The sequence below is a fragment of the Sander lucioperca genome, chromosome 10, assembly GCF_008315115.2.
Source record: "Sander lucioperca isolate FBNREF2018 chromosome 10, SLUC_FBN_1.2, whole genome shotgun sequence".
Classification (NCBI taxonomy): Eukaryota; Metazoa; Chordata; class Actinopteri; order Perciformes; family Percidae; genus Sander; species Sander lucioperca.
The window spans coordinates 18,219,885-18,236,357 of NC_050182.1; the positions used below are offsets into that span (position 1 = coordinate 18,219,885).

Here is a 16,473-nt window from a genome sequence, read left to right on the forward strand (position 1 = left end):
CTACAAAAGAACTACTTCCATGTGCGCCCTCATTTAGAAGTCTCCCAGCTAATCCTGCCTTGTAACTGACCGAAGTTGTAGAAACAGCCTTTCTTTTACTGTCTATGGAGCTAGCTAGCTGACATGATCTACATCTGAGCTACTGGGCATGTGCAAGTGCAATCAAAGATAGTACAGAAGAAGAAGAAAAGAGGTCTCACTCTGTAGCTAAAACAGAGACCAGCTGAAAAGAGGATCTGCAGCAGTGAGAGAGAGCGGTGCAGTACAACAAAAATATGGTGTTTTTTGAAAATTAAACCATGTAAACCTATTCTGGTACAACCTTAAAATACAATTATGAACCTGAAAATGAGCATAATATGGCTGCTTTAATACAGTGTCACTATCACTCGACCTGGTTTATTGCAAAAGCTAAAAAAGCAGAATGCAGGTCAAGCTAAATAATGGAGCTAGTTAGCTAGCTAACGTTAACGTAACATCTTATACGTCTCTAACAGCCAATGCGGGTTTAACAATTATCTTATGATACATCCAAGGGCTGTGTGCTGTAAAGCCTGTAACGTGGATGAGAGATGAAGCCATGGATGTATAAAGAAAAGCTCTGTTCTCAAAACTGCAGGCTAACCTTTGTAGCTAGTGCTAGCTAGTATCTAGCTAGTAGCACGACATAATGATTACATCTCCTTGGTTCTCTAAATACATCCATCGTTTATTTAGATTAGCATGTAAACGATCAGGAACAACGAAAACAGTGTTTAACGTTAGTGAATATTTTAGACAATGAAACGGCAAGTTTATGAGTTTGCCCAGTATACCATGGATGTATTAAGAGAATGCCGTATACTTGTAAGAGACACGAGAGACAACCTCATGAACGCGCAGTGTTGCTACGACAACACAAACAAAGTTTAGTGCACATGAGCATCGTGACGTCTTGGGTCAGTCAACAAGGACGATCCGGGTATTATTCGAGCTCCATGACTGCTTTATGCGCTTTTGAGCAACTCTCATTGGAATGAACGGGGCTTCGCGCCGAACGCTGTATCCAGTTCTCTTAGTACATCCATGCCTTCAAGGGCAGGCTGATGTTAGAAGTCCCTCTAGTGGACAAATGTGTAATGGCCCTGACACAACAACCCGATAATCAGCTGTCGGACAGTCTGTCTTCATTTTGGCCGACCTGACTTGCTGGGTTTGAGGGCGGGCAGTCGGACTCAGGTGGAGTGCCCGTAACCCGGAAATGACGAGCGGGATGAGTGATGAACGCCTCTCAAAATCTGACAAAATCTTTTAAACTGACCTTTGTCGATCTGAAATGAAGACAGATTCAGCAACTCAAAAGCCTCAAAGACTCAAAGCCTATTTCTCGCTTAAAATGTTTTCAGAAACACGTTTCAGTGAACTATTTTCGTAAAATACAAGATCGTATTTCTAATAAGCCGCCATTACTATTGGCTGGAGAAGCCAGACCCACGTGACGCGTTGTCATTTCCGGTTTTAATTTTTTGTATTACGTCTCGCACACGCGCAGAACGTACGCTCAAGACGGCATTGCTTCGGTGTGTTCCAAGGCACTTTTTGGACCTTGGGGAGCCGACTGACTGCCTCTTCTGCCGACGGTCAGCCGTCGGGTTGTTGTGTCAGGGGCTTAACAACAACCATGTGCTGATAGTGGCATTGACAATGCATACGCCTGAGTAGTGTAGTACATATTAATAACAGCTGCATTTAAGCATTAAATATTTGAATATTATTTGTATATTAAAAAAAAAAAAAAAAGGACATTCGAATGGTATTATAAGGAAGATTGACAGCTCTATCGTGCACCTCTGAATTTTTGTAACTATGCGCGCTGCAATTTCAGTTCAACAAGGTCGGCTGGGAAGAGCAGGTTTATCTGTACAAACATCTGTGTGATTCTTCATGACCACAGTGAGTCAAACAGCCTTAATATGTGCTCACAGAGAGACACCACACTGGGAAAAGAAGAAACATTTTGCTGGAGTGTGGAAAAACATGAGATCGTTTAGTCAAAGCTAAAAAACGGCTTCATGGAAAGAGTGTTCTTAATACAGGCAGAGAGTCATTTCGATTTGGAGATAAACAACAGTTATGTTAATTATTACAGTAGATAAAATGTAATGTTTCGCGGCACGTCGGTGTAACACAGATGTGTTTACTACTGTTGCCAGGCAGCCTGCTTCCCTTTACTTCCGGTCTCTTCTTCTCTACTTCTTGCTTACCGGTATTTACAGATTATTTTGTTTGTTCGCCCTCTGGTGTTTCGGAGAATACTGCAACGAACAATGCGTTGAGCATAAACAACTCCGTGCATGCTCGTAACGCGCACACCATCTACGGCGGCCCGTGCATGATGTTGCGCTCGAGTATACCAGACGCTTTAAACTAGATGTATACTTACAAGTCATCTTTGAAGCTAAGGGCAAACTTGGGCTGTTCTCTAACAGATGACTGTGAGTTGGCCTGCTGCAGCTCTCTGCCCTCCAGATATGACGCTTCAACAGGATCTCCTCTGTAAGCAAGAGAACATAGAACTGCTTAACAAAACAACTTGATTATTAATACACTAAACAACTCTACATCATGGTTAGTGCTCCAAAAAAATACATTTAGCAGCTGAATATTGAATCAGTATGAACATCCTCTGCGCGGTTTCTGTTATTTTTGTGGAAAATTTCAGAAACCAAAAAGGGCTGCAGCAACTTCTTATCAACAAATATCCCTATGCAGTTCTATATTTGGCAGACATGTCTCATAATGCATTCCTATCTATTTTTTTTGTCAAATTTGGTGCAGTTTGGACATACGTTTAATATTAATAAACAGTGTGCATATTAATACTTCCTATTTGAAGTAGCAACTAAATTATACAATTACTACAAACACAAAGCTCCAAACAGGAATTGGAATTATTTCAGCATCCATTCTTAGTCACACTGGTCAAATAGCTTGTGTGATGATTCAGAGAATGATGCATATAAGCGTTTCCACAAGAAGTCACATCTGTCCAAAGCAGAAGCATGCTCCCTCCCACCTGTTGTCAGACCCAGGTTTAATTTTAGCCACTGTAGAGGCAGCCACTGGAAGTCCTGGGCCTGAACCCAATGTCACATTCTCCAGTGTGGCACGGCCACTGGTGCTGTCCAAAGACTTGCAAAGGAAACTGGGAAAGGCTTCATCTTCCAACTTGTAAAAACTATCTGCCATGTTTCGGAATGGAGCAAGGTGACAGCCAAATGTGGCTTGACTTCTGTTCAGGTGAAGACCATCTGTAATGTCTAGGAAAAATGAATAAGGGAAATAAAAGGGAAGGTTAGTATTACTTTAAAAACTCGAAACTTAGCTTGTGCAAACTTTACAGTGCAGTGGCACGGATGTCTATTAAGAAATGACCAGCTTGTTGATACCACCTTACATACAACTGTGAAAACCAGTGACAAAAAGTAAAGTTATTTGTTCGCAAACAACGTTACTCTTTTTTTAAATACTTTCATGAATGTTATTTCGCGGCTAACGTTATACAGTTTGTTACAGTTTCCGCTATCTACAAAACAAATTGAGAGCAATTAACTAGCATATTAGCTAACTTTTAACGCTAACGTTAGCTAGTATAACGTTACTTGCTAAAAACAAGTGGGTTTGTCAAAATCAACAACACGCCCCGCATTTGAGCTAACGTTAACTAACGTTACTCCACTATCTCATTGATGTAATATCTTCGTTTATCAAGTTAGCTAGAGAGAAGTGTTGTAAGAATACAAGTAACAGACAACATTGAAAATGTAACTAGTAAAACCTGCTTGCTACTTTAAGCTAAATCCGTACTTAAGACTGGTCCATTTCAGCAAGATAATTTGTTAAATCATAACGTTAACGTTAGTTGGACTTCAACTCACATTCAATAACGTTACTCCCGAAGAGGGGCCGAGAGACCACGGTTCTTCTCCAACTCTACCGTTTGTTAGACACGTTGCAAGGTGTAGCTAGTTAAGTTCCAAAAATAACTTCCCAAACAGTTACGTTTTTCATTATTTCTTAAAAGTGGGAACAACAAAAAAAACAAACAAACCGTACAACAGTTCGGAGTACCAAGCAAGCAGCTCCCAGAAACCACAGGAAGCCCGCCTGAGAGTCATGTCATGTGGGCGGGACTTAACTAATTTAATCGGCTTTGATTGGACAGCAAAACTAAGAGGGAGGAAATTGTCAATCATGATAGGATGGGATTCATATCATTCTGTTGGACTTGGACACTTGGGACCGTTTGGAAAATAGTCCACATTGTGTCAATTGTCCTTATAAAATGAATGAAAGAAGGGGGAAACCTATTTTTAGACTCCAGCCATAATGTAATGGCAATAAAAAATACTACAGAAATCAGTTAAGCAAAGCATTGTTTCTATCATTCACAAGGAAATAATTGCATCTATGTACAGTATGATAGTTACTGGCCAAGTGTGGAGTTTGTTGTATCAAGTGTTCTGCAAAACAGCTGCGAGAATGGCTTAGTTAGCAGACAGCTGCATCCTATGCATTCCAGTTTTTGAAAGGGCATCTATGAGTGATCCATGAAATGAAATGTTATCCTCCCTATCAAAAGAAATGACATCCCATTTCTAATTTTAGTAAAACCAGGAGATGAAATGCCTCATTCACCTATAATCTGTTCCTTAACTGCCTGATCCCCACAGTGAAATCTCTTGTATCCGCCCTCAGAAGCCAGGTTCAGCAACAACTCAAAAGAAGTGGAATTGATAGGGATCAGTTACTTGCTCAGAGACACTTCAGCAGGGAAATCAGACCTGAAACAAGAACTGAATCTGACCAGAGCTGTTCCTGATTTTTCTGTTCCGTAAAATAGGCCACAACCAGTCAAAGAACCCTAACGTTTCAGAATAGATTAACTGATTTTCAACTCAACATTCAAAATTACAGTGGATGAAGAATTTCCCAAAAAAGAATTATCATGTGCTCATTCCATAGGAGTTCCACATGGTAGTGAATGAATAAACGCTGTCAGTGTGTTTGTGTGTGTGAAGCAAAAATAGTCAAAAATAACATTTTAATATCTTGGGGTATTTGGACTTCCACCATGTGCAATTTTGAACCATCCATGAGCGCTGAATGATAACATTCCCTCTGCAGGCACTGATAGTTGAGGTCGTCAAGTGTCCAGAAACATTAACCAGCCGACACAGATGATGTTTCATGACCCCAAAAGCAAAGCAATGCATGTGCTTTTTATTCCACACATTCCATAAACTTAAAACACTAGAATACAGAACTAAATATGGGAAATTAACATTTAACACTTGCTTTAGACTATTTAAATGGTATCAAAATGGCTTTACTGACATATAATGTAAATTTCACAAAATCGTCATAACATCTAATACCTTTTCACGCACAGGAAAAAGAACAAAACATTAGAAAACAGAAAATAGACAAATCTCAAAGGATCTTTATTAGAAATGAATGGCACTTGTGTGGTTCATGCCCATCCCCCCAACCACATCCTTTCTTATTGAGCTAAAACACCCACAAAAAAAAAAATCACTGTCCTTCAGCCTCTGGTAAGGGCAGCAGTGCTCTAGAGGAGAGTCTGTAGGGAAGAGCCTGTTGAGGCTGAATGGGCTCAGCATCACAGTGCTCTATGAGAGAGGAGGGAGGCAGCAGGTGACCATACCTGGTCCCCGCTCTGGGAGGATCCAGGGGCGGAAAGAAATACCTGAAGCAACAAAAAAATAGATGAAGACGAAGACGACAAAACCATGGACAGGGAGAAGACAATGACAATGGAATAGAGTGGAGAAACACATCAAAAGGTAAAGTAGAAATGAGAGAATAGAAAGAAAGAATGCATGTATGCTCTAGAAACCAAAAAGAGAGGGAAATGGCTTACAGAGTAGTGATAGAGGTTGATTTTTTTAAAGGTGTATGTGCAATGTTATTAAAAGAGGTGAACCCCTGGCAAACATGTTGGAATCAAAACAAAGTATAAGCTGTGAAGAACAGAACCATGCAGTTTTCATCCCAACACAGAGCCCTTAAACAGTAATACCTAAGTATTGAGCTAGGACATGACACACATTTCAAATGCCTTAACACAAGGACAAATGGTAGCTGTTGCACAGGACACATTAGTAATTTGCAGGATGCTGGTATATCTTTGGAGAGGTCAGCTGCCGCAGGGGAGGGGCAAAGGGAGCTCTCTTGCCAATCCTGCATGCAACAAGCAGTACAATACCACATTACTTCAACAACGCCAATTCTCTCATTTTTCTAAAAAGAAAATTTAGAACGCAAGAAAACCTGTGCAAAATAATTTTACAAAATCAAATTTGTTTTGTAAAATAACTTTGGTTGCAGAGTTAATATAAAGGAATGCCATACAGTACACATATCTTGTGTTACTCTGGTTAAAGGTGACTCAAGAGTTAAGTCAAAAACTACAAAAATGGTTTTGTTAAGCAACTACAAGGAGTTTTAAATTAATGTAATACTGATGCCTCTATATGACCTACATAAGCACACAAGACCATCAGTGAGAAGATGCTTAATAGGTTCCAATTCCCTGCAAAATCAGACCAAACTATTTATGGCAAGGAGACCGGAAGAGACTACGTTTAGATAATTTCATTTTTGACGTTATGTTTTGTGGTTATGGCTGATACTGGGGCAGTATCAGCAAAGAGGAAAAGAGAAGAATTGACCGAAGAACAACAAAAAGCTAAAGGAAACAGTGATAGAGCACTGGCAAAAACAAGTCAACCTTGATCAGTTATTATACAGATGGAGAGAATTGTGGGATTTGAAAAGATTTAAAACCGATCCTGATTTGGCGCATAATAACATAACAGTTCATGTTGGCCTTGCTACCGAGCTATATTCTGCTGTTGGCTTATTATTATGAAGACATAACATTACTAGGGAATATTGATAACTTTAGCTTTATCAACAAAATTAATATTACCGAGCAACCAAATCTGTTAGTTATAGGCTTACATGTAACCGAGGTGTATGAACAGTACTAAAACAAAGTCTACTTTGTGTCACTATCTCATATTACAGTTATTAATCTTAAATAGCCACAAATAGATCCTGCAAACAGCTGTAAAAAAATAAATAAATAAATTAAAAAAATAGTATTAATAGTATTCACTCTCTTCCAAAACAAATGTTCCCGCTACCAAGATCTTTACGACAGGAGGCAGTAGTGCTCATGGAAACACTACTGCTTTGTCCACAGGGGCCAGCAAAATCAACACAAAATTCCTTGTAGTTGCTTTAAGTTAGATGTTATTTAGTTGAACATAAATGCAGCCACATACCAACTCACAAAACCAGCGTTAGCACAAACACGGTTCATCTACTAGCTACTAGTTTCATAGAACATCAAACGTTAATAGCTGCTCATTTACAACCCAAATTTTAAAGCAAGCCTACGTAACGTTTGCTAAACAGCGACCACTGTGGCTACAAGCGACAATTACGGGAGACAAGACATAGTGTAATAGCCTGGGAAAACCCTGACGACCTTCTGGCAAATTTGAGATTTGCTCTGCAAGTCCGTCTGGTCAAGAGCCCATTCAAGCCCATTTCCAATTTTTCCAATTCGAGGCACCAATCACAACCGTTGAGGCGGGCTTTACACGATGACGATAGCGCAGCGACGGCAAGCAGCTTGTTGTTTATATTCAACATGACGGCCACCGAAGCGCAGCAACCCGTTGATGTCACCCGGATCGTTGGTCTGATTGGTTGAAGGAATCCAATTGCGCCCAGAGGCATTTGAGCGGCGTCCGCTGGTGACACCCCTTTGGAAATGGGCTGTGAATGAACCTTCCCCAGACCCACTCTCAGTTACAACTGAGAAGGGTCTGGTGTCAACCAGGCTAATAGTGTAACTCTAGCAGAGAAGTTAGCCACTGGTCATACCAGAGCAAGTAAGGCTGGTGCAACAAAACAAGAGTTGAGAAAGGCTGAGTTTTATTGCTTATAAATTCATCATTTCATTTGTAAAAGAAATATTGTTTTATCTCTTATTTCAAAAGTTACATAGTCTCGCTTTAAAGCCCTAATTGTCAGTGGCTGTATTCATACCCATACTGCATGTGCTTATTCTATTTTTTTATGTCATTACAGTTGGTTAATAAGGTTTGTTCAAGCTGTCCTGCTCTGCAAAGAGTTTGGCAATACTTGCTTAAGGTTACATTCAAATTGCAAAGTGAAATGAAGAGGAAAAACTACTAAGCTTTGATTTAATAGCTCGTCTAAAAATGGAAATAGTCACAACAATGTTGGATGTTGAGAAGTAGTAGACTGAAGCTTATCAAATTTCTTAATATTTACAAAATATTACCTAACTACACAATGGGTTTGCTGTATTCACGATAAAATTATTTGAAATAATCGTAACAACTTAAATTTATATGAACAGGTTTATTTTACTATTTATACCAAGAATATGGTTGGCCCTAACACTGACAATGCAAAGTGGAAACATGAAACTAATCTTGCAAGCATCTGTACAAATCAAGAGGAAATTGCTTATTATAAAAAAGCACCACAACACATCCAACTCCACAGCGTTGATGCCGACAACTTGTATGCTGGAAGCCAAGCTCTTTGCATGAGTGCAACATTTGGTCAGTGTGGGCCCAGGAAGTTTGTCAGTGAGCAGCTGCAGTCCCAGTCAGTGTGAGGCATAAGGAGTTGTCAGTTCTGACTGGAATCGGGCTGGGCTGGGTGAGTGGCGTCAAACGCACCACACCACCTACCTTCCTGCAGACATCCCGTTCAGGGCATTCTGGGAGGTCTGAACAGAGGAGCCAACAATGGTACTCATGGCTGTGGGCTGACCAGATGAGCTGGTGAGTGGGCTGCCGTCTCCTTTCAGGATGCCTGTGCACTTCCAGTTGTCCATGTAGTTAGCTGCACAGGGACGCAAGGGGGTAATGTCAGTGCTCACGCTTTTGTAACATGATCAACAAATGACTCAAAGTCCAAGTCCATCTTTTCCTACACATCTTAGCAAAGTGTAAAAGCTGATGAACGTTTCACTATCATAGGTTATCATTTTAATTTCTTTCTGTCCGTATTTCTAAACTCAGCTTTTTTTTTCCCCCCCCCCCCCCCGATACCGAATCCCGATCCGATACTTGCTCAGATAATAGAGCTGCACACCGTTTTGTTTACAAAAATAACTAAGTAAACAAAGTAAACTGACTGATGCCAACATTGACATTCACTGAAATTTAAAAACAAGACGGATGAGCAGTCATCAACATAAGCTAACAATAACCTCCCACCTTTCCAGAGGCGCACACAGCCATCATCGCCGGAAGAGGCCAGCAGGGTGCTGGTGATGTTCCAGCTCACACGCCACACCTGGGAGTTATGGTTGTCAAACTGAGCAACAATCTGCACCTCCAACTTGGTGGGTCCCGTAGAGGTGCTCTCCTTTCTGTCAGATCTATCCAAGTTACAGAAAATCTATTCACACAGTGGTAGCTTCTTGTTTCTGTCATTTATAACTGGTTTAAACTGCAAAAGTGCATCTGATAAAAAACCTGTACATGAAATCATTAAAACGTGAAATGCTAAATTGCAGTGACAACTACTAATTTGTGTGTTATGAGTTCTTCATATAACTGTTAAAATAGAGAGGAAAAAAAATTGAATACATCACCTCATGGGAACAAGCTTAAAGATTCGGACATCTTTCGTTGCAATGGCGAGCACATGGAAAGATCTCCCCAGGTTTGGAGCAAATGCAATGTCATGGACTGCATCAGTGACGGTCATCAGCGTCTCTGCTTTAGCATATTTCCTTGATAACAATAGTTAAAACAAACTTTTAACAATGGTTAAAACAAACTTAAAACAATTGTTAAAAACTTCTTTCAACTACTTGGAATTTTGTAAAGTCTATTGTTGTAGCTTTGTCGAACTACTTTCAAAATGAGAGAAGCAACTGTGAACTTAAAATCAGACCTTCTCTCTCCTAGTGAATACAAATGAGATATACACGTTAGCTCGTAATAACGACAGGTACAACTTGGCTGCTAACATAAACTAGCAAACATTAAAACGTTGCTTTTCCCTTTCTGCTCCAAGAGCATTGTGGCTAGTGAAGTCCTTAAAATACAAGGTAAATTATCTTCTGTACTTATTACTTCACAAATCAAATATTCAAATTAAATGTAGTCTTCTTCAACAATCAATCATTTATTTATATAACACTTTACAGCAACCAGCGGCTATCCAAAGTGCTTTACATCAAGAACCAAGAATAAAACATAACATACAATAAAAAGAATGAAACATAGAAAACAGTCAAATCTGAAAAGGTTACATAGAAACAGGAGGAGGAGAGGGAAATTGTCACACCACTACTACATACTAAAAGCCATTCTAAAAAGAGCTACATCTGTAATAGTGTGAATGTCAGGGGGTAACTTGTTCCAGAGTCTTGGGGCAGCAACTGCATTTTAAAAAGGTAATTATAGTTTGTTTCAACCTGGACCCTATGTTCCTATGTTTTTGTGTGTAAGTGACTGATAGGAACAACAATCTTTGAAATTGGTCCAGTATAAAGCGTGAACGCTGTAACCAGCAGCCACAGACCGGGCTGCAAAGTAACCCTACTAAACATGCATCGTCAATTTTGTCTACTAAAAGGCTCAGATTAATATTCTAGAAGTCTGACAACATTATGGAAAGGATCCCAACAGTGATAGACCATTTTAAAACCTCTTTGGGCGTTTTCACACCTCCCTCATTTGGTCCAGACCTTCAGACTTTTTTGTTTGATCTGAACCAAAATTACAGGTGTAAAACCACCCCCGGATCACGGCCCGGATCAAAAGACTACATTTTGGTCTGATAAAAAGAGGTGGTCTCGGTCCGGACCAAACTGAACCATGGTCCGGTTCATTTATAGTGTGAAATAATTTTTTGGATGGTTCGGTCTTTCAGACCAAATACAGGAAGCCCTGGCAGGCTATCATCATGTTATAAGACCGGGGAAGCTCCTTAAGGAACAGCTCAGTACTTAGTGTGTAGGCTACATGAGAGAGAGAGAGTGACGGTGTCAGTGCTCAGAGCAGACAGCTGTCGGCTGTCAGAGCTGAGAATACATCAGCAGTTTACTTGTTAAGTGGTAGTAGATGTACAGTGTAGGTTTCCGTTTGTCTCTGAATAAATTCTCCAGAAAGAAAGTTCCCATGTCTCGCTTCTAACACAACAAAACAAAAAGAGAGAGCAGCAGTCAGTAGGAGAGAGCAGCAGTCAGTAGGAGAGAGGAGCAGTAGGGGAGAGAGCAGCAGTCAGTAGGGGAGAGCAGCAGTCAGTAGAGGAGAACAGCAGTCAGTAGGGGAGAGCAGCAGTCAGTAGGGGAGAGCAGCAATCAGTAGGGGAGAGCAGCAATCAGTAGGAGAGAGCAGCAATCAGTAGGGGAGAGCAGCAATCAGTAGGGGAGAGCAGCAATCAGTAGGGGAGAGAGCAGCAGTCAGTAGAGGAGAGCAGCAGTCAGTAGGGGAGAGAGCAGCAGTCAGTAGGGGAGAGAGCAGCAGTCAGTAGGGGAGAGAGCAGCAGTCAGTAGGGGAGAGAGCAGCAGTCAGTAGGGGAGAGAGCAGCAGTCAGTAGGGGAGAGAGCAGCAGTCAGTAGGAGTGAGCAGCAGTCAGTAGGAGAGAGCAGCAGTCAGTAGGAGAGAGCAGCAGTCAGTAGAGCAGCAGTCAGTAGGGGAGAGAGCAGCAGTCAGTAGAGGAGAGCAGCAGTCAGTAGGGGAGAGAGCAGCAGTCAGAGGAGAGCAGCAGTCAGTAGGGGAGAGAGCAGCAGTCAGTAGGAGAGAGAGCAGCAGTCAGTAGGAGAGAGCAGCAGTCAGTAGGAGAGAGCAGCAGTCAGTAGGAGAGAGCAGCAGTCAGTAGAGGAGAGCAGCAGTCAGTAGAGGAGAGCAGCAGTCAGTAGAGGAGAGCAGCAGCAGTCAGTAGAGGAGAGCAGCAGTCAGTAGGGGAGAGAGCAGCAGTCAGTAGGGGAGAGAGCAGCAGTCAGTAGGAGAGAGAGCAGCAGTCAGTAGAGGAGAGCAGCAGTCAGTAGAGGAGAGCAGCAGTCAGTAGGAGAGAGAGCAGCAGTCAGTAGGAGAGAGCAGCAGTCAGTAGGAGAGAGCAGCAGTCAGTAGGAGAGAGCAGCAGTCAGATGAAAAAACTCTGACCCAGAGAGAGGATAAGAGAGGACGAGGAAGCCCGTCTACAAACCAATCAGTTCTAAGTATCTGGAGACGCAGCTCACGTATGTGATGACGACAGGACGTAGTTTTGTCACGTAGAGATCTTTAATGCGCTTGCATAACTGCAGTGTGAAACCAAAACTTACCGGATCAAATGTAGACAACGTAACAAAAACATGAACCTTGGTCCTGACTTTCATGTGTAAAAAGCCCTTATTGAGACCTTTCCGTTTAACCAGAAACAGCTCTGAAGTCGCTAGTGCTAAACCCACCAGACTCTATTTTAAAAAGCAATACTTTTAGCATGTATATAGCCAACATATTTTCACAGGTAAATCAGTAAACTATGTGTTTATTTCAACCAAAACTAGAGTTGTGATGGTTGGAAAAGTGGAAAGACGACCCAGAATGGCCGTTAGTTTTATTTTGTTTCTGTCATCTTTGAATATAAAGTTACCCTTTATACTCAATATTTCCCACCATCTGACATGGATTATTAACAACCCTTCTAAAATAAACACCAGCTTCATCAAAATAAAGTCACAACATTTGTATTGGTATTTTGATAAAAGAACACTTCAGGAACACCTACCTTGTATTTTCATTATACTCATAGATCTGAACTTTCCCACCATACGTCACATTACTGTCATCGCTCCCCACTGCAAACATTGGCGGGTGGGCTCGAGAGCTGGGTGGTAGGGGGAAAAACAAGATTACACTGAGCTAGAGCTGCAAAGATTAATCATTTGGTTGGCAACTATAAAATGAAATCGCTTCTTAGATGTGAATATTTTCTCCTCTGTGACAGTAAACTAAATATCTTTACATTGTGGACAAACACTGATTGACATTTTTCACCATTTTCTGACATTTTATAGACCAAACAACTAATGGATTCATCGAGAAAATAATCAACAAATTAATCGACAATGAAAACAATCGTTAGTTGCAGCCCTAGACTGAGCCTTTTTACAGAGCAGTCATTTTAAATTAATTCATTTTAAAGGAAATGTGCTACTTTGGGTCCGATTCAGGTCTCTGTCTGTCTGTAGTCCACTCAATATCTGACTGCTTAAAGGTCACGAGTAATAGCCTATCAACACTACTGAAGGCTACTGTGGACAGACGGGCAAAGACGCAAATTTTAGGCAGCAGATATTGCTGAAGTTGCAATAAACATAATAATCCTCGATGCTGAATTTGCAACCAGATGTGACCCATGACCAAATTATAACAATTTATAAAAGTGGAGTGAAGTGAGGATACAACACAACCCACCAACCACACATATCACGCAGACCTGCCGATGCGCATTTAACCTGCTTTAGACCCTTTCATATGAGTCAAAGGAATGGAAACTCTGAATGAATGAAAAAAATCTAAAATCACTTAATCTATCATTTCAGGCCCTGTATAATATTCCTATAGGGACATACGTACGTTGTTGGGTTTAGTGAAATTACAGTACTTCAAATACTTTACATTGTTTTATGCAGCCTAATTTATTACATACTATTAACAATACTCTCATATCTGACCTACTGTATTATCATAAAGTAACACCTTTAAATATACAGAAGGTGCATAAATGCAATGAACTAAATAATAGAAACACCTGTCAACTGCAGCCTCCAAAATAATCAAACAGTTGAATCAACACTTCTCTAAAACAGTTTGAACATTATAACGTTTATGAAGGCAGGACTCTTGTATTAAGGCCGATTTATGCTTCTGCGTTAAATCGACGGCGTGGCTACGTACGTAGGTACGTGGAGATACCGACCCTACGCCGTAGCCTGATGTGCACCTCTCTAAAAATGTAACTACACGTCTCTCGGCCGTGGCTTGGTAGCGTTACATCATTTTGTTGTAATGTTGAGAAAATGAAAATAGCAAATTCTCAATTTGAGAATCTGGGCCCATCAAATGCCTGTCGTTTATTCCCCCCTGTATTTGATGGTAAAACTGTGGTCTAACCTTGAGGGGTTCCAAGAGATGCAGCTGCAGCTGAGCTTGCAGGAGATCTCGTGCTGCAGGGACCACTGACTCAGGTTCATCACATCAGGAGCCTCGTAGATCCTCACTACTCCGTCCGCAGAGCAGGTGGTCAACATCAGGCCCATGTGTTTAGGGGCAAACTTCACATCAGTCACTGAGGTTCTACTGTCCACTAGAGTGGTTCTCTTTATCTAAAACAGAACACCATAAAATAATTGGATCAGATCAGAAGGCTGTAGAAAAAGTGACCATCTACAGTGAGTTTTGAAGAATTCTGCGGTTGTACTAACCCAGTGGCTCAGTCCTCTCTGCTTGTCGTTGGACTCCCCTACAATCTCTTCCCAGACGGCAGCTGTCCTGTCGAAGGAGCAGGAGGCCAGAACCTGCCCGAATTCTGGGTGAGCCCAGGTCACTCTCCACACTGATCCACTGTGTGTCTGCACATTAGAGAAAAAGAGCTTTTGTCAAAACAATAAACCCAAACACTAGTTTAAGTCAGATTTCAAGCTGTATCCATATCAGTAAAAGTATGAATCCACGAAAGACACAGAGTAGGCTAAGAGTTAAATAAATTAGTAAATGCAGTTATGTAAATTCAATATGCTGTAAGTAAACTGGCTGATAAATTATTATTTTACCAGGAAAGTCTTTACAGTTACAATGTATCAAGCTGCTGTGGCTTACCTTCCAGCTGGCTGTGCAGTGCCACTCTCCATTCTCACTTCTGTCCCAAACCTGAGAGAAAAGGTGACATGAAACAATGATAAGACATATTGCTGAAATGAAAAGTATCTGTGTGACGTTACACACTTGTGAAGCTGGCAACATAGTACACTCAATAACATTCCTCAATGTGGTAACGTTAAGATCTTCACTTTGATGTCTGGTTTACAACTCATGTTGTAGCACCTCTTAAATAACAGGTGGAAGTTAGTACTATACATGCAGGGGGCATTTCAAATGCATTTTGTTGCTATTCGCCAACTCTGCCGTGTTACAACTCTGCTACACAGCTTAACGTTACCTACAGCTAACCTAGCTTGTATGCTAACGTGGCAGGCACCATGGCTAGTAAACTAGCTACATTTATTAAGGTAAAGCTGCCTTCGATAATCAGAATCATACCGTTTATAAAGAGTCTATGGTCAGAATAAGCAGCATATTTTTTATTACCTAACATTACGTCTATTAGGGAGCTAGCTAAGGGTGTTGATAATGCGGGTGGTGTTAACAAGCTAGCTGTGACAGCTAACGCTAACATTAGCAAACTGATGAATAACGTTACTTCACGTTAATTTGCGTTACCTTGACACTTTGGTCACTGGAGCAAGTTGCCATCCTCCGACCGTGAAAATCATACGACACATCATGAATTAGATCTTTATGATCTGCTGCGATACTACGCGCTACAAACATGATTACAACTAACGCTAGCCACAATATACCTGCTGTCGGTACACGATCCGTTCTGCACATGCGCAAAATGTTCGCGCATGCGCGGTTGTACGAGGATTTACGACACTGCACGATCTGTTCCACGCTTCCGGTCAAAAGCCAAGCTAACGTTAGTTTAGCTAACAGCTAATTCGGCTAACTGCTAGCTGAGACAGCATGTAATAACTTTAAAAGACCCTCAAAATAAAACTTGAAAATAAACGTTGACATATATAACAAACACCTAACATATATAACAGCTGTTACGTCAGTTCTACTTTACTTGTGCTCATTTAAAATACAATCACTCAATACTTGTCTTTATTGTTATTACTGTGAAGTCTTAATTTAGCTGTAGCCTGCTTTTCCCATTACGTTTGAGTTAACGTTATTTTAGACTGAATCTAGCTGTCAGCTAGCGGTTAGCCGAATTAGCTGTTAGCTAAACTAACGTTAGCTTCCCGGTGGAGGCTAGCCATAGGCTAGCGTGAAACAGATCGTGCAGGTCGTATGGATACGTAAAACAGTATTATCTTGCGCATGTGCAGAACGGATCGTGCAGGCAGAACGGATCGTGTACCGACAGCTGCAACACTAACGTTAGCTAGCTAGCTAGCTAAACTGGTTGCCTAGCAGGCCTGTCATGTGTCTACTTGTGGTGTGTATTTGGCGGGTCCTCACAGTGCGTGTGCACCGGAGTTGACCTAAAATAATAATAATTTGACCACAGAGGGGCGCATTTAAACCAATTTTAGGTAAATCATATTTGCAAGCTACTTTATGATAC

The 16,473-nt window shown here is 41.1% G+C and overlaps 2 protein-coding genes across 8 annotated transcripts in view; both read right to left on the reverse strand.

The window, feature by feature from the left end:
• The window catches only part of cep192 (centrosomal protein 192), a 91,223-nt gene extending 87,037 nt beyond the window's left edge, over nt 1-4,186 (reverse strand). For all 6 annotated transcript variants that reach the window (XM_036006060.1, XM_031289831.2, XM_036006062.1 and 3 more), the window contains exons 1-3: nt 3,918-4,186; nt 3,056-3,299; nt 2,423-2,533 (exon numbers count right to left, since the gene is read on the reverse strand). In XM_036006060.1, the coding sequence (XP_035861953.1) occupies nt 2,423-2,533; nt 3,056-3,228 (284 nt within the window). In that variant the 5' untranslated portion in view covers nt 3,229-3,299; nt 3,918-4,186. The remainder of the gene's footprint in view (nt 1-2,422; nt 2,534-3,055; nt 3,300-3,917) is intronic.
• Nucleotides 4,187-5,462: 1,276 nt separating this feature from the next.
• On the reverse strand, nt 5,463-16,406 carry seh1l (SEH1-like (S. cerevisiae)). 2 transcript variants are annotated; one of them, XM_031289926.2, is made up of 10 exons: nt 16,277-16,406; nt 15,558-15,701; nt 14,937-14,987; nt 14,543-14,689; nt 14,232-14,443; nt 12,844-12,942; nt 9,713-9,853; nt 9,333-9,496; nt 8,802-8,955; nt 5,463-5,749 (listed from the first exon to the last, which is right to left on the reverse strand). In XM_031289926.2, the coding sequence occupies exons 2-10, from the start codon at nt 15,666-15,668 to the stop codon at nt 5,575-5,577; spliced, it is 1,254 nt and encodes a 417-aa protein (XP_031145786.1). In that variant the 5' UTR covers nt 15,669-15,701; nt 16,277-16,406; the 3' UTR covers nt 5,463-5,574. The 2 variants fall into 2 exon arrangements, with proteins under 2 accessions (XP_031145786.1, XP_031145785.1); XM_031289925.2 differs by having other exon boundaries at nt 9,333-9,487; nt 15,558-15,691; nt 16,274-16,405.
• Nucleotides 16,407-16,473: the final 67 nt, after the last annotated feature.